The 18747-nt window shown below is 45.6% G+C and overlaps 1 protein-coding gene across 7 annotated transcripts in view; it reads right to left on the reverse strand.

The window, feature by feature from the left end:
- Window positions 1-18747, reverse strand: part of MAPKAP1 (MAPK associated protein 1) — a 109036-nt gene that overhangs the window by 16563 nt on the left and 73726 nt on the right. For 6 of the 7 annotated variants that reach the window (XM_075519981.1, XM_075519983.1, XM_075519978.1 and 3 more), the window contains 2 exons: window positions 11292-11399; window positions 2507-2647 (listed from right to left, as the gene is read on the reverse strand). In XM_075519981.1, the coding sequence (XP_075376096.1) occupies window positions 2507-2647; window positions 11292-11399 (249 nt within the window). The remainder of the gene's footprint in view (window positions 1-2506; window positions 2648-11291; window positions 11400-18747) is intronic. The other variant, XM_075519984.1, reaches the window with a different exon arrangement.

The raw sequence follows: 18747 nt of genomic DNA on the forward strand, positions 1-18747 counted from the left end.
CCAAGTAAAAATGTTTCTTCTACTATTTTTTAATTCATTTTATCAAAAGAAATGCTATCGATGTTTAGTCCAGTAACACCGTTCCATTCTTGCTTCCTTCGATGGGGTCTGCAACTGCCCCCCCTTTTCTGAAATCCTTGCCAGCAGTAATTTTCCAAGACAATATGCTTCTTTTAGTTTTGCTAATGTGATACACAAGCAAATGTGTCTTATTCCTTCACGTCACGATAGAACCTTTGTAAAAATATTGAGAGTGTTACTGTATGTGCATTACACGGTAATATGAGCTAAAACATAAAACCCCAGACCTTAAACCGCTACAGCTAAAGCTTTCCACTGTAATAAAACCATCAGTCAAGAGGTGGTCATTCCTCCCATGGTCCTTTACGTACCGCTTTTTACTATAGAAGAACTATGCACAATGTACGGAAGATCGAGCTTACTCCAGTATTTTCAGCAAACCTTGTCTCAAATTCAATGATCAGGCCTCAAAACAGCTAAAATGTTTCAAAAAGTACCAGTACGCAAACAGTAATTCACAAACGTAGCCCACGCTATTGCACTCTTCTATGCAACTGAAGTAAAATCCAATACAGAACCTATCCAAACTCAACGACGTGTATGTCTTACGGTGTCGGAGCAAACGGCAGGGAGTGAGGATGAGCTACGCTGTTTCCTCCACCACCTCGGGGTTCTGTCACATGTAAACACCCTTCCGTGTGAAGCCTGGGAAACTGGGACTCACCCCCAAAACCACATGGATATTTTCAGCGCAACCACTGCACACTATTTCAGCCTGACGGCCGATACGCTCCTGCACAGCTACCGACACCATCGATACTGTCAATAAGGAGGAATGGAATTTTTCTGGATTCTCGGCGTCCGCTAGAAAAACTGTCGCTTTGCTATGGCTGTTACATAAAACTGATGACATAAAAATGCTACAGAGAAAAGTCGTTGCAACTAGCCATCATTAAACTGACACAGAACAGCTCCCGAACCACACTTACTGGTGAGCGATGAAAAAAACCCAGACATCGTTTTTTACGTTTCAGATTGTATGGAGCGGTCTGTCACTCGCAGAAGATGAACACATTAACACTCAGCAGCCCTAATCCAAATAGCACCTCAATGCTTATTTTACCAGCACTGCTCTTTTAATATCTTTAAAAAATTCATGAGAAAACCCAGCAACATACGCTTACTTTGACGTTATTTAGGGGTTTTGATGCTGTACATTTTCCCAAACTTTGACTATCTCACTGGGGTTTTCTTTGATTTTTAAAAAGTAACTACATTATAAAAATCGCATTGTCAGTGTACTGCCATCAAAAATATACAAGTTCAGATATTATTATAAAAGGGAAATTTTATGGTCCTTACACTACCGGACAGGGTCAGCTCCTTCACTGCTGCACAAGTTAAGCCATTTGTTTCATTTAACAGCTATTCTCCCTTAACCATTTATCTTTAGTGATCTGTCATGACCTTTTCAAGCTCTCATTTCTGACACTTTCCAGATACAGTGAGTCAAACTTCACTGGAAGCAAACTATCACACCCAGATAGTTTGCTCAAAAGCAGAAAACATGCCCAGCGCTGTCCTGCTTCGGCACCAGCATATAAATCCTTCCTTAACAAGACAGTTCAAAACAAACTAAGAAAGCCTCTTCTGTAAAAATTTGAGAGATGTATACTTTTGTATGTGCTTAAGGATGGAAGACTGAAGAGACTGTAGTGGCAACAATACAGAAACCGCTATAGTGTAAATTTAACTGAATTATATGAAATAACTACTGAATTCTACAATGTATTTTGTAAACATTACGGCACTTGATATTTTACTGCTGAATCATTTCTTTATGGAAGGTATTTGCAGGAATGTCACAGGTCACCTACCAATGCATCATTAATCAAATTTTCACAATTTAAACACAAAGATAAAAAGCCATTCAATCATTTTAAAACAGTAATGGGGCTTTTATAATTCAAGATTCTGTCATCCCTTGGCCTTCGGGTTTTCAAAAGCATTCAGAAAGCTAATAAGGACAATATAAAACCTTTAGAGAATGCTAGCTTTATTTTGTTCCACCTCAAATTTCCACTTGGTTGTTAAAATCTTTCAGTCTCAGAAAAGGAAAAACCTCATCATTCCCAATTTTGCATAGCCTCATTTAAAAATAACAAAACAGTTGGCAAGAAGATTTCCATTAGGAAGCCTAGATTAAAAAAAAGAGATGGGGTCATTAAATAATGGCCTTCTTTCAGAAGGAACTTGTGCTAGCTGATTGTGGATAATAAAAATACTGAAGTATTTTCAACTGAAAGCAATTTTTTTTAACTGCTGAAATGCTAGCAACACTTGCAAGTGATGTGCTCCACGATAAAATAGACCAACATGATAATGACTGCTTTAAAAATGTCTGAGATGGACAGTCAGCTATTAAAGATGGCCAAAGGTTTGAACCGTTCCATTTTCCTAAGCGTTATAGTACGGATTGATTTACCTAACTGAACATCAGTGGTGAATCGAAGCCTATGGATCATGCTGACTTTGAAGGACTTGTAATGGTGGCTACTGAGCATGTCCTGAACTGTAGCTATATCGATCTGAGGGTCCTCCTCCGAGACCTCTTCTCCTCTTGAACCTGCAAAACAAGCCAACAATAATGAACGAGAGGTTTGAAACATGGCACACGATTCAGCTAGCATGTAAGTACGGCTGTGATGCCTGCAGCTGCAGATGGATTTTTAAGACAGAACAAAATGCTCACGTCCGTGTCTCTGGGAGGAGGAAATCCTCACCCTCCATCCAAAGACAGCATCACTAATTCATTAAGGACATTACGATACACATTTGCGTCCCACGTGAAGAGCAGTGCAACATCCCAGCGGCAGATTTTCACGTGACACGAGACAGCCCTGGACCGCAGACATCCCCGGGGGCTGACCTGGTGGGACCCCCGCCAGGACGCCCACAGCCTGTCACCCGGAGGGAGCCTGGCGAAGGGGGGCCTGTCCCCAGCCAGGGCAGTTCTCAGGTGCCGCTCTCGACGCATGCACTAGCACGGTTCTCCCGTGTTTCAGCATCCCCTATGTGGGATGTGACGCTGGCATCCTCCTGCAGCGCTGGCAACACCTTGGGCGCTCTGATCTCAGCCCTGCGGTACCGAAGCTGCGCTTTATTTACTGATTAGTATTCTCATTACTACTGCAGGTACTGGCTTTATAAAAGGTAACATCTCATTAAGCCAAAATGCCAATTACTGAAAAAATATAACGCACTTTAAAGATTTTTTACATTTTATGACGTTGGATTAACACCAATTTAAACATTACTATAATGCCATATATAATTTTGCGCAGAGTAATTTCTATGCCAGCTGCTAATAAAGCATCTCAGCTCTAAATGATCATTCAGATGCTGTTAGATAAAGTGGTATAAATATGTTTGAAAACTGATTTAGCTTCTTACAGAAGATATTGAAGAATGACACGTTTTGTTTAATATCCCAGCTAATGTAGTCCTAAAAGCTGAATCAACTGCCAGTTCAGAGTACTAAATTTGCTGCAAGAGATTAATGAAAACTTTATATTTTGCTGAAATTTTAATAATGGGAAGATGAGATGATGGAATTTTAGTACAGGTCTTAAAGATCCAGCAAAGCAGGCTAAGAACTTGTCAGATTTTTTTGTATTAATTTTGTTCAAGACTTGCACAGTTGGAGCAGCCTCAACACTAGCGCTTCCGACGCTGACCTTTCCCTCTGGGGATGTACGTTCCCATCCCCTTCGGGGACCTCAGCTCGCAGGGAAGCTACGGCGAGTTTCCATGTTTAGGCCCCGATGACAAGGGGATGGTTTGCCGGGAAAGGCCACGGCTCCCCGGGGAGGAGAACCCTGGCACTCGTCTCAGACACATCCTGCTGGTGCAGAAGCAGGCTCCCTTTCAACAGGGCAATTTCGAGTTGCAGAAGTACATGCCGTTTGCTTCAGCAAGGGAAACTGTCGGGGTGGTGGCCATAAGCAGGACAAACGTAGGCGAGAGAGAAGAAAAACCCCACCTGAGCACGGAGCATTTTTCCTGCTGGCTGAGAGCGTTCCCTTTTCTATCTGTTAATTCAGTAACAAATGTCACTGCTTATGACAAATATCTTTCATGTCTGTATCAAAGTAAGGTTAGCATTTGCTGTTAAATGAGTCAAAATACATGCTGAGAGCACAGGGTAGGAGATTCACGTTTCATAGACGTTAGTCACGTAAGCTTTCCACCCTGCCCACAGGAGAGCGGGCGAGAGCGATGCCCACTCCTCGCCGCTCCTGACCCAGCCTCCTGACCCAACTGGGGACCCTTCTCTGGGGAGGGGGGACAGCGAAGGGTTAAGCTACAAATTGGGCTGTGTCATTCGACTTGAAAGAATTCCAAAAATCAAATGAAACAGTCTACATGTGAATTTATGCAGAGCCATCTTAACATTGCAACCACTCTACGCTCCAGAATGACAAGATAAATTGTAATGGCTCCTTCAGAGACATTACAATGTATTTTGTCAAAGACCCCTGTGTTAATGTCTCTATACTATGGATTATCATAATGTATCATGTCAAACCCTCATGCTGCAGTACTTCAAAGATACACTGAGATATGTCAAACTTTTTGGTGCACTTAAAAGCATCTTGAAACACTGTGGCATGGCGGTGCCTGAAAGCAAAGCAGGAGGATGGCAATGGCACTGCTGCCTTGCAGTCGAGAGCGAACTGGGACCCTCTTCTGCCGATGGAAACCAGTGAAATGCCCGTCTGGCCCCGACAGTGGCTCCCAGTCACGCAGCCAGCCCTGTCCCCGCAGCATGCGGTCACGACGGCACGCCGTGCTGGGATACCAGCCGCGGCACGGCGGGACCACGGCGTGACGCCTGGGTATGCCCCTGCCCGCAGGGGAGTTAGGGGCTGGGGACAGACGGGGACGCGGCAGGGCAGGGAAGGACCCCCAGAGACAGCGACATGGCGTGAACCCAAGCAGCGCAGCGGGGCACTGCTGGCGGGGGGGGGGTGAGGAACCCTGAGCACCCCCCTCTGCAGGGAGGTCATTAGTGCTGCCCCCAATGAAGCCCCGCTCTAGGATTCAAAGCGAAGCCGACTCCCCCGAGCCGTGTCCGACGGCGGGGTGCACGGTGCACGGTGCGCTGCCTGCTGCCTCCGCACAACGCACGGCAGCGTTTTAACGGCGGGTGACGAGACTCTCACCTCTGCGCAAGGGGCAGCACCGTATGTAGCGGGGTTTTAAGTACAGTGTTATATGTAAAGAAGTGTTAGCACCAACAGACAAACTGAATCGGTAGCGAGAAGAAATTCAGAAATAACACACAGAACGGCAACATATTAACCTCGTCCTTGCACCTCCTGCGAAATGTTCTTAAAACACTTGACAAGATCAAGACTCACACGATGCCGTGCAGGTACTGCTGCCTTTGTGCTCCCAGCCTCCCCGCCTGGCCTCGAACCGCCCCAGCCTCACCGGCCACGCTGAATTACTGGCAAAGCGGGGACGCTACGTGTCGACTTTACAGGGCTGTTATGAAGCTGAGTCTTCTCAGATTTCACGCACCCAAATTAAAAGTATTAGAAAGAAAATTAGCAGCCTGTCAGATCATATCCAGGGGAAAAAATCTGTCACTGTAACTAAAAACGTGAGCACCTTGTCAGTGTCTAAACTGCGGGAGCATTAACTGCCGCAGCCGGAGCAGCTGAACAGGGGGATTTTGCTCTGGAAGCCTTTCAGATCCTCCGCGCACGGTAACCTCTGCCGACTTTGTTTTATGAAGCTTTGTGAATGGATTCAGGTTTACAGAATTTCTACAGTTGCTGCTCTTGGGAGAGCAGCCAGGAACTCCACCATCAAAACAGATCATCTGTCTAAAGATGGCAAGACACGCGGACCCCTGAGGGCGCATTGGATAATAGCAGTAATATCAGTAACAACAGAGAGAAATGCCCTGCAGGGAAACACCTGACTGCTGAACTTGGCATATTGCTCTTACCCCGCAGCTCTGCGAGGATGTCTGCGAGGCTGCCGGTGTTCAGCAGCGGAGGGAAGAGCCGTCTCCACCAGCTGATTGGGGGAAAAATCATAAAAATATTTTCCACATGCAAGCAGCTGTGAATAAACCTGTCAAATATTTACAGGCCTGTCAGGGTATTTGTAATGGAGATCACAGTGTGGCTTTTGAATGTAAAAGCTTCTGCTTGGGAAGACAATCAAGTAAAGTGGATGCTCCAGGTCTATTATTTAGCCCAAGAGCCGACCCAGCAATATGGCTCTGCTGGCAGAGAGACCGCTCTGTCCTGGGAGGAACAGATTCCTATTCCAGAAACAAACTCCTTCACATAACGACATGGAGACTCAGTTTGCAATGACCTCTGTATTTTTTCCTTACAGTCTACCTAATTAAGATTTACTTTGTGAAAGAAAAAGTGAAAAAAGCTGAAGTCAGGTGTGGGATAAACAAGGCACAAGATAAGAACCTGCATGAAGTGCAAAGCACAGCTACGAGGGAGGCATTTCCCGTAGACCAGGACAGGGGTTTAATTATTGGAGAAGCAGGGTAGGAAAATCCATGAACGGAGCAGGAAAAGAACGGCTGGGAGGAAGCCCGTGCTTCTGCCCCACCATCCCCAAGCCAGGGACGGAGCAGCGCGTGGCACAGCTAGACAGGGAGTCTCTTGATTTTCCGGCAGTGCCACGTCTGGTGCCAATCCTCCTCCCGACCTTCGGAGCACGACGGACAGGATGAGGCCGGTGTTCGACCCGGGGCTCAGGCCGGCAGCGCGGGAGCTGCCTGCGGGGGCAGAGCAGCCGGCGCCTGCTGCCCGCACAGCCGCTCGTCCTGCACCGGCAGCCACGGCTTCGGCGCTACCCTGGGCACTACCGGGACAGCTTGAGACCGACCTCCCACCACCTTGTACAAGCTCTACTCATTACGACTGCTTGTACTCAGCAGCAACTACAGGCACCCTGGCAGAGCAGCACCCTGCCGTGCCTGGGGCTGTGCACACACCGTCCAGGTTGCCCCACGCTGCTGAACTTCAGGCGCAGTGTAGGTTACAATTAAGTGAGGTGCGGTTCAGTGGAGAGCACAGCCAGCCTGTGGTTGCAGACTCCCATCTCCCGGACAGAACCGCAGGCACTGCACGACTGACGATGTTTTTAGATCCCTAAAACCAGTCACCGTGTGAGAACACACGGTGCTGGACAGAGGGAGATCCCATACAGAAGCATATGCATTCCATGCCGCTACGTGTCTTTTTTCTTTATCCCTCTGATTCTTATCCCCTCTCCTGTCTTGGTCCTCATCAGAGGAAGGACTCCGACAGCCAGTCGGACTGCTCTCCATCTCTGCTCAGACTGCTTGTGCAGCAAAACCATACAAACCATTAAACCACAGCCTCCTACTTTAAAAAAAAATGGAGTGGTGTTTTCTGCCCACAGAAGCTGAATAAAAAGCAGAAATGGTATCAAGGGCTACATACTTCTACACTTTAAGACAGCCACTGTGGTGAAGCACTACGGTGTTTTAGAAGTCACAGTCATGGCACTAGTTTGCAGTCTCTACATTTGATGGTCATCCAGAAAATTGACATATTTCCCAGTCTGGAAACAACGGTTGAAGATTTTTACTCTGCTGTTGGGGTTTTTTTCTTTGTTTTGTTTTGGTTTTTTTAACCAGGTTCTGTATAGGGGTAGTATTTTTGTTCAAGTACTTGAACTCCTGTGAAATACAGAGTGATATTTGTAACTCAGTCCAATCTCCTTGTAGAAAATCCTGATTTTCAGATGAGACAAACAGTAATGAAACAACAGGCACTGGAAGCATGAGTCTGAAAATAAGTCAGAAGCTAAAACAACAAGGAGTCTTATCCAAAAGGGACTCCCGTAAGCACTAGAGGACGTATAAAAATGACACATTAGTAATATCAGAATATTGAAATGCTGTATGTAGCCTATTCAAGAGCAAGTGAACCTGTACTTCCTTGATAAAACAACAAAATATAAAGTTAACTGCATTGCAAAAATGTCCCTTATTACTTTAATGTACTAGTATATTGCTTAATGAAAGTTCTTAATTGTAATACAATTAATTACATACACAGAGTCCCCAATTACATTTTCCAATAAGACATTGGCTTTGGTACAGGTCTAAAGGCACTAAACCAATTTTAATATATTAAGACCAATTTCCCTTGAATACTAATTACTATCTAATGATAAAATGAGAAAGAGGAACTTTCCAGAAGTAAGATGGTAAGAATAAAACTAAATTAGCCATGAATATTTTGCTACTCACATAAAAGCATTTCACATTACAAAGTGCAGGCTTTTAGTTTAAAGATAAATCTTAGTGTGAGTTAAAAAGTTCTGCATACTGGAAGCAGTTTATTAGTTTGAATGCTATTAGTAAATGTTGGGTAGATAGGGGTTTTCTCCGTACATATTTCTTAATAATGGAAAGTTTTCTGTTGCATTTAATACTCTGAAATATAAACTTTCTATTTGCCCAAAGGAAACTGGCAGCTATTTTACTAGCAGATGTTTGGCATCACACATATATATATTTCTAAATGAATATGAGACTATGAAGAGCACATTTAAAAATAATAGCTGTTTATAACAGAGTTTTTCCTGACTGGCATATCTAAGCTAAAAATATTTTAAATAAAAACAAAATGCACAAAATGGGTATTTCATTTTGATGTCAGGATTTTCAAGCTATTATTTTATTAATAGTGCAAAACTGTCAATATTTCTACTCTAATGCCACGCCAAAAGATAGCTCCTTAAGCACTACAAAATCCAATTTCTTCTTGTGTACTGGGGGAACCAGGCTATGTACAATGCATGAATTATGACTGATCTTATCTACTGTATTGTCCTTGAACATCTCTGCCTGTAGAGAGTTAACTGCATGGGTGTTTCACATATATCCCCGAGCAGGGACAATGGACGATCACTTTAAATTCACCCACATTTTGGGGGAGAAACTATAAGCAGAAGATTTCTCCTGCATTCCTTATTCGAGTTTGGTATCAATTCAGAAAACATTCAGTAATAGCACAGCAGGAAAGAGAGAGAATTCATGTAAGCATTTATTTTTTTGCCTAGATTACTGTCAGCCTTGAACAAACTAAACGTGTGACTTGCTCTTGAACTCTGCAGAGCCAAAGTGTCTGCTTTGCCTTCGCTTCTCCACGTTCCAGGCGCTGGCTGACAAACACAAGACCCACGAATGGGACAAACGGCCACCGCCCACCAGTGTGAAGCCGCTGCAGCAGGGGAGGATGGCGGCTGCCGCAGCACCGGGAGCACGGGAAGCTCCGGGGGAGCCCTCGGGGTCCAGCCCGGGGCGTTCCCCGTTAACGGGGAAGTCACCCTCCTAGCAGGGGCTCCAGGTCACCCTCTTAGATGGGCACCGTTGATTTGGTTAACGAGCGCCAGGACAGCTCACAAATTAAGAGTCCTTTTGGCTTGACAGCCTCAGGGATCTGTCCCACGCCTTTCGTGCTCTGTTCTGCCGAGGAGCTCCTTTTGTGTCCCCTCTCCTTTTGCGTCCCCTCGCCTAGGAGGGAAGAGGAGCAGTCGCTGCACAAGGACTTCAGGGAAAGGGAAAAGCGTTCCCTCAACATTACGGCTGACAGTTGTTTTGGGACAAGGCCTCTGAGGCTCTCCTGGGGCATTGGCTACTGATGCAGGGTAGACCAAATGCCTCCTGTTAAACCACTTACAAACTTACGACAGATTTACTATTAAAGTAATGGCGCAACCTGAACCTAGCCACTCGTGAGAGCTAAGAGCATCAGTAGATATAGCTACGAGTCACAGCATGGATTCCTCCACAGATGATGAAAATACGGTAAAAATGCAGTATATACAATATACTTCTAATTACAGAGCCTGGATTAAAAAAATGTTATTTTTAATCAAAACATGCAAAACCTATGAAAGTATGACTAGTATGCATCTTTTCATAGATTAAAAATCGATACAAAAATAATAGCTGGGATGCAGACGTCAGGGAATTCTGGCTTGCGGAAGAGTGCAACTTGATTAGCGAGGTTAAAATTGCTCCATTTCCTCGTGCACAGCACCCCTGCTACCTTCTGCCGCACTCTCTCCTACAGTTTCTTAGAACCGTTTTATGAAGAAATGAACCAGGAGCACCAAGAATATTTTGGGAGCAAGTCCCGCTCTATGGAGAATGGCAGCCAAAACTGTGAGTGCTTAATCTCAGCTCCAGCGCTGACGTACCACCGGCGAGCTCGTGGCAGCTGCGTCTCACCTCTGCTATTCCTTAAATGGGAGCAGAGCCTACTGCTCGCCACTGGAATTCGGAGGCTCTTTGGGGATGCTCTGCTGTCATTCCAGGATAAAATATGAAATGCTATAGCCAAAAAGCATAAATGGAAAGGTCTAATCTTTGTAAAGAAAGAAAAAACTCTTCTACTACTTGAAACAGGCTCTTACTATGATTGTTTGCAGCAAACAGTCTGGGCATGGTTTTGGCTGAGAGCATGAATACTACTGGTTTCCTCGTTAGTACAATCGACATTTTTACAGCTGAACTAAAATGGAATGAAGAAAACCCCCAAACTGAGAGCATGACTGTTGGAAAGAATGAAGGACGGACCAAAATGCTATGGAGGACAAACACAAATCAATGTTAAATGTCTTTTTTTCAAGTTTCATGTAATTCCTTGTAAAGAAATAAATCAGGAAATAATATTAGGACCATTAAAACAGTAACAGAATAAAAATATTCAAGCACAGCTGGAGAGAAGATTATTTGTCTAGCACTTTAAAAATCATCAAACTGCTCTAGTTATATCTGCATGGTTAATTTCTTTAAATTCTATTAGAAAAAAATCAGTGCCTCTAACAGCCGTATTGACATGGCAAAATATACTGCAGACCCATCACTTTATTCACTAAGCAATGCCTGCAACAGAAAAAGTTTCATATTTCCAGTGTTTTTCAGGGTTGGTCATAACTTTACAGAGCAGAGTTTAACAGAAAAAGATTAATCATGAAGTGATAAACAGGATGCAGACTATTTACTAGAAGGTATGAAATCCATCATTTCCCTCTGGAATATTGTTTTGGCACAACTGAGAAGTGCCTCAGGAAAGAGAGTCTCGTCAAAACTTACTTGCCCAGACAGTACAGCTTGTATTCCAAAATACATAACTTATGTGAGTTTAAGCAATTTACAAGAGCAAAAGTGAAAAGGGGAAACATACTGTTCTCCCGGACAAGGCAGAATTCCAAAGTGCTCTGGCTCTCCAAGGTACAGTCTAAATCTACTGGGACATTAGGTTCACTCTGCTTCTCCAGCCGATACTGAGGACCTGAAACATAAAGTAACTTGTAAAATCATCTGTTTTCTAACAAAGTGATGGCTTATCACGTTCAACTAACATGAGATTACTCGTAGCCTAGAAGTAAGGCAGGTAGATGTTTATGTTTCAAAGCTCTTTGCCAACGGGAAGGGCCCTGTCACACAAAGGTGGAGGATGGCGTGCAAGGAAACAACACAGCCCAGTCATCTTCAGCTAACAACGCGTCCCGACAAACTCCTGTTCAACACCGCTGTATTATTGCTACACCAGACGAGCCTGTGTTAAATACCCTGCCCGTGCTGCAAGACAGGGGTGTTGCCTGTTGTAAGAAATATCTGCTCGGACCTCGGTGTATATCTGTGTTGTATTATGTGGGCGTCTTTCCTGATGTGAAAAAGCACGACGTGTTTGCTCCCCTCTGCTCTGCCCTCTCTGTGGCTCTTCATAGGCTGAAGACAGGCTGCTGTGAACGCTCCCCCGGCTGCTGCTGGCACACCGCAGGCCAGCCCCACCAGCCCCAGCCGGCCCAGACAGGAGCGACCCTGCCTACCCGAGCGCGTTACTCGTCCAGCTCGGGATTACAGCCTGCTTCTTGAGCGCGGCCTCAACCAAACATACGCTCACGCCTTTCGCGGCTGCGGAAAGCCAAGAAAAGCCCGGCTGCGCAGGTAAGGCTGCCGCAGCCTCGGCGGTGGCTGCACAGAGCACCGAAAATATCTGGGAAGGAAAGCAGCCCTTCTTTTATGAATTGCGTTTTGTCTTGAAAACCAGCTCCACGACACCCAGTTTAGCTATTTCTACCTCTGCCAACGGTGCGTTTCTCAAAAGGCTGCACTTCTGAAGCGCGGGTAAGGATTTCCTTACACATCAGCGGCCATCGGCACTGCTTTCCAGGCTGACTCGAGACAACGCGCCGGGTGGAGTTGGGCATCACCCAGCAGCTCAGTGGCTGCAAGGAGCAGAAAGGGTCATCGAAAGATGGATTTTATCTTTTTCCAGAGATCTGTACTCTGTTAATATTGAACTGCATCAAACATAAGCATGTACAGATGCTGTTGCTTCAAATGAATTATTTTCATATACTCTCCATTTAACTGTAGATGTTCAAGGTTCAGGTGCCAACTTCCTTCTTCTCAAACCAAATCACCAAAGGAAAGATGATACTACTTAAACTGTTTTCCAACTACGGAAAATGTATTAAAAAATGTTTTTTACAAAAATTAGGCCACTTTAAAAAAAAATCTTTTAGTTGAATGCACCCTTAAACTATATGCTTTCACTGGAACAAAAAAAGAACGCACCAATACGATTCCAGGTGAAAGCCCTGTAATCAGCTCCAGGCCTGCTGTCCAAGCAGCAGGCGGGAGAGGACCCGAAGGGCGAGAGCTGTGACTCGGGCAAGCCAAGCTCCCGTGCGACCCCGGGGAGAAGAAAAGCCACTTCCAAAGGCGGGAGCTGGTGGAGGCAGACGCGCTCCCGTCCTCGCTGCGCCCCTTGCTGCACCTCCGCTCCCACTGACACCCCAGAGCTGAAGTGCATACGAAGCTCTCAGCTGCCTAATTTCTGTATAATCTGGTAAAATAATGCTAAACAGATACCTGAAAAAATTTAAGCGACGCAAAGCACCTTTAACCAGGTCTTAATGTAACAAAAAAACTAGATCTGAAATAACGAAATCTATTCCCTCTTTATCAGTACTTAAAATATTTCTGAATGTTTCCTGACTTTGAATTATGATAGTATATGATGAAATATTTAAAACATATAAAAAAATTAAGTATTTTAGCCTCAGATGGCATGCCTAAGAAATGGAATTTGTAGGCCAATTAATTTTAAATTTACTACAGCAGAATTTCAATTACGGCTTCTCATTTCGTCTCCCCAGAAGCCATGTGAAGCGCTCGCTGCACGGCCCACGTGCGTTCTGCTCCCGAAGTGGAACATTATTTCTCCGTAAAATGGAGCCCCCTTGTTCCCGGTGACTCTCAGAGCAGAGATGGAGCCGGGCTATTTGCAGGCCACAGGAGGAAAGCACAACTGCTCCCTCCCCGCCCAGCGCAATCAGCAACTGCACGTGGAGCCGGGCGAAGCATTTACAGAACAAACCGCACTCAAGAAGCAGAGACATCTCACAGCAGCACAAACAACGGAAAGGCAAATACATACGGCACCATCGTTTCTCCTCTCCCAGCTACTGGAAATGTGATTAAAAATCTAAAATAAATTAAATAAACAGAGGCCTGGCTTGTTGGGCAGAAGCAAAATATACTGAATTGAAACAAATACCAAAGTGGTAAATCAATCTGTATTTAAAAACTGGTGTAGGTTTAAAAACAGAATCAGTGACAGCAAAACCTGCTTGCTTTGTCCGTTTGTAAGAAGCACCTTCCAGAGGTTCCCAAACGACATCCAAATGCTGAACGACACCCAGCAACGACAAAGCCAGCAGAACCGGTGGTTCCCATCCGAACGTCTGTGTTCCTGGTACCTGGTACCAAACCCCCAACCCCAAGTGCTCCTACCCCAGCCGGAGCCTCCTGCCTCCCCCAGAGCCGCAGCCCACGATCACCGGGACCGGGATCTGCCGACGCCAGCGCCCATCACTGTGTGTCCCAGCTCCCCGGTTCTTCGTGACAGCCGCTCTCCCACTCCCACCCCAAAAACATTTAAAATCAGAGCAGAGGAAGAAGCGAAATTAGCCCCTCTTGGAACTATTAACGGTCGGGCAGGGCTCCCGGAGCGCGGTGCGGCGACAGCCCCTGCTCCGCTCCCAGCCCCAGCCCCAGCCTCGCCTGGTCCCTCCACAGGCGCCCTCTCGGGTGGACGCGCCCAGAACGGGTGCGTGATGAGCCAAGCAGATCCATCCCGTAAGCCACACTTTTAAGGATTATACCCTCACCTATCCCACTAAATCATTTCTATTTATACAATTTTCTTTCATACGCTCAGCGCGGCGCGAGAGCTGCTGCAGGGGACTGGCGCTGAACCACACGCTGCGCCCTCCAGCACAGAGAGGCGGACTCGCCCCTGTGTTTCTGAGACAGTGGGATGGGGCGGAAGGACAGACATCAACGCTCCCAAAGCCTTAAAATTATCAGAGAATCATATGCACTCGACGACAAGGGGACAAGGTTAAAAGCAGGAGCCGGCCGTGGTTTGCCGTCCCTCTGTGTGGATCGATTCCACCAGCTGGATCCACTCAACATCACATCACCCATCTCAGAAACAACCCTCACGCTGCTGAACAAGCTTCCCGCCGCCCTGCGGAGAGCCATCGGTGATCATATCCCTCAACACCGCCACGCCAATGCCAAAGGACGATTTTTATCTGGGGAAACTTGAGAATTCTGTGATCAGGTAAATTGTTTTATCCAGTTTGTGTCAAGACTTTATTAACTGTCTGCTAATAAAGCAATGAAATAGAGCTACGGATCAGAAACCAGGGCAACCTTCTGTACAAATAACTCCTTTAAAACAGAAAATACTACAAAATTCATTTTAGAAGTGTAAATGGATTTTTAGAGAGCATCTATTCTTAAATAATACATTTAAAATTTCTGTACACATTTACATGACCTCTACTTCACAACAGATCAAAAATGTTAGGCTGGTTCTGTGGAGGAGTTTTACTACCAGACTTCTCTCACAAGTTCAAATGATGTCATTGTAGTAGAAATATTAGGTAATTTAACGGTCTCCTAACAGAATACTGCTCTGGGAATTTCAACAGAATTTCAAGTGGTAATACCAAAGCTGGATTTTATGGGTTTCTGTAATCTGATGCAAATGCTCCGCACAGTTGTAAAATAAACCCTTAAAATCCTGGCACGGAGCGGTCCTGGCCCGCGACCCAAGCAGAGCTCCCCGCCGACGGCCGGGACCGCTGCTCCGGCACGTCCCGCACCAGCGGCATCGGGCTGGGGCTGCGGCCCAGGGCTCTCGCACGGCGCTGCTGGCTGGAGCGAGGGGGGAGAGCAAATCACGCGTGCCACGTGCCACCACCCAGCCGGCAGCAAGTACGCTAAAATGGAAGTTACCAGGGCAAAATACCCAGAAGACAAAGCGAATGAATACGAACCCCTCTTCTAGTTCTGTAATTTTGTCGCAAATACTTGGAGAGAGAGAAACTGTTGCTGGGCTAAAGCAAGCAGGGCTGGAGAAACAAGTGTCCCTGTGTCTGGAGAGGAAGGAGGGAACCAAGGCAGCAGTCTGAAACGAGCCACAGAACGGTCAAAGAGAAGTGGCTGTACCTGCAAGCAAACTCTTCTTGTTCAAAAACTAGCAGAGATTTGTTCAGGGCCCCAGGGGCCCCCCAGGCCTCCCCGGGGAGGGCGTGAGGCGAGAGCCGGGCCTCTTCTCCACCAGATCCGGTGGCCTGAGGCGCTGGGTCTTCTCCATTCTTGGGCCACACTACTGCTAAAGCACCCCGCATGCAGGAGCGAGCGCCTAAACCACCCACCGCAAATACCACCCACCGCAAATACCACCCACCGCGAATACCACCCACCGCGAATACCACCCACCGCAAATACCACCCACCGCAAATACCACCCACCGCGAATACCACCCACCGCAAATACCACCCACCGCAAATACCACCCACCGCAAATACCACCCACCGCAAATACCACCCACCGCGAATACCACCCACCGCAAATACCACCCACCGCGAATACCACCCACCATGAATACCACCCACCATGAATACCACCCACCGCAAATACCACCCACCGCAAATACCACCCACCGCAAATACCACCCACCGCGAATACCACCCACCGCGAATACCACCAGCAGCGGCAACGTTTCTCTTCTAGACTTGTTTCGGGGTACTGACAGGCCAGCAGCTGTGGAGGAACAGGGCTAGCTTGGACAGACAGACAGCGCTGCTGGCTCCCAGGGCCACGCTCGGCATCCCCGGAGCCGGGCGCTCGCGCGCCTCACCTGCAGAGGTGATCCTCCATAACGCACGTCCCTTCCGCTAAAATCCCCACTTAACCATCCACCCCACGGTTTCTGCCTACAGATATCCACTGTACTTCATTATTTCAAGATAGCCCTTTAAAAGAGCAAGGTTTACCAGGACTAAAAACAAAGGAGGAAACAACCCCAGCTACATCGCAGCTCTCCTACAGAGGTGCCCCAGGAAGAATCCCGCCGCATCATCAAATTAAGCAGCTCGCTTACAAAAGGCGAATGGCCATCCGCATAACAACAAACCAATTCTGTTGCCATTTAAGCTGCAAAGCCTTCAGAATGGGGTTTTGAAAGCATGACCCATCAGTTCTAATTTTTAAAACTTATCCTTTCAGTCAAGACTAGAAAAAGGCCCATTCCAACTTTTATCTTCACTACAAAGTGCTGTTATCTTGGGCTGATGTCAGGAGCTCTATCTCTCTTTCTGCTGACAAGCAGAGACGAGAGAGATAAGATTGGGAACGAATCTCACTTCTCTGAGTAAATAAATAATCAATACTCATCTAAATGTAAATGAGAAAGTATCCCCCTCTGATAACAGGGCTCTTATCAAACAGCCAATTTTCTACAGACATTTGGCCTCAACCAAATCACCATCATTCAGCCCCAGCCTAATGGCTAAAAATCGTAACTAAATTGAACCGATCACCAGAGATCAACTAAGTTCAGCCATGACTACTACAGGTTCAAATGTTTGGAATGCAATTTTTCCCCCATTAACTTTCAATAGCAATGAAGAATACCATGGTCAGGGGTTGAATCTGCACAATAAACAAACACTAACACTTAAAAAGAGAATGAGGCTTTAAACAAAACCCCAAACAAACCCCATCTCCATCTCTGAACTAGTTAATAGGGTAAAATGAGGATTACCAAAAGACTTACCTCAATATTTAATGTTTGTGGAGTTGTCAAACCTAAACTAAAAAGACCAGTATAAACAAAAAAACCCCAAATGGTTTTAAACGGAACCTATATTTTAGTGTTAGTCACTGCAACAAAACACATCCCTGCATCCTATTTATCCCTTATCTTTACCTCCCTCTCAAGAGCTCCTGCAATTCTGACAAAAGCCCCAGTTCCAGCTTTGCTCTTTGTCAGCTGTTTCTGCTCCCTTTATGGTCCATGCATTTGTTCAAAACACTTTTGAATTTCTGATTTCCATAACATTGACTTCCAGAATTTACTGCACTGTGTGAGAAAAAGAATTCCCTTTTGTTTCAAAAAGCCATTGCCAACCCACCGCTTTTGGGGCATGCAGTTCTTGTCTTATGAACAACCGCGATAAACCCCTCCCTATTTACCGTCTCTACCACATGAATTTCATAGACTTCTCTTGTACCCAGTCATGTCTTTTCCAAGCTAGAAAAGATCTTCTCTACTTAGCATCTACTCCTCATTTCACATGTCTGATCCATTTTTGCACTCATCCATTTCTGTATCTTTTTACCTCTATATTATCCTTTTTGAGATAAAATATAACAATTAAGATGTGGGCACATCATGATTTATGGACTGGCACAGTAATGCTCTTTCTGTTTTGTTCTCTGCTCCTCTCCTACTTTCTGATGTTCAATTTGTCTTTCCGACTGCTCCTAAGCACTGCCGGAGCGTTCAGAGAACTACCCAGGACGACTCCAGGATACTTTTCTTCGCTGATGGAAGGTAATTAGAGCCCATCATTGTACACATATAGTTACGGTTGCTTTTCACCATGTATATTATTTTGCACTCATTGACACCGAATTCCCTCTCTCATTTTATTGTCCTGTCACTCAGCATTGTGAGATACCTCTGCAGTGCTTCACAGACAGCTTTTATTTGCACTATTCTTACTTCTTTTGTATCAACAGCACATTTTGTCACATCAGCATTCACATCCTTTTCCATGCCCCACATTAACGGAACAATGCAGGTTCTACCAGTTCCACTGGAACTCCACCAGTAACCTAGTTACTAATAACGGAGGGCCATTATTCCTATTCTTTGTTTCCTGTCTTTTAATCAATTATTAATCCATGTGAGGATCCTCCTTCTCATCCTGTGACAGCTTAATTGCTTTATGAGCCTTTGTCAAATCTTTTTTGGAAATCTAAGCATGCTATTTAAAACACATCATCCTTATTCAGATGGTCTCCGACTTCCTCAAAGACTGCTCACCGGTTTCTGAGGCACAACCTGCTCTACAAAAGCTATGCCCATTTTTTTCCTCAGTATATTGCATTTGTCCACATATCATCTACTAATTCTGCTCTTCGCTACAACTTCATTTTACAGTTTCGCAGTTTGCCTGGTAAGGAAGCCAAGGTATACTGGTCTCTCCTTGAACTCCCTCAACAAACACTTGCCACCATCCACACCCGAGAGCGCAGCAGATACG

Source organism: Mycteria americana, chromosome 17 (genome assembly GCF_035582795.1).
Source record: "Mycteria americana isolate JAX WOST 10 ecotype Jacksonville Zoo and Gardens chromosome 17, USCA_MyAme_1.0, whole genome shotgun sequence".
NCBI classification, from domain to species: Eukaryota; Metazoa; Chordata; class Aves; order Ciconiiformes; family Ciconiidae; genus Mycteria; species Mycteria americana.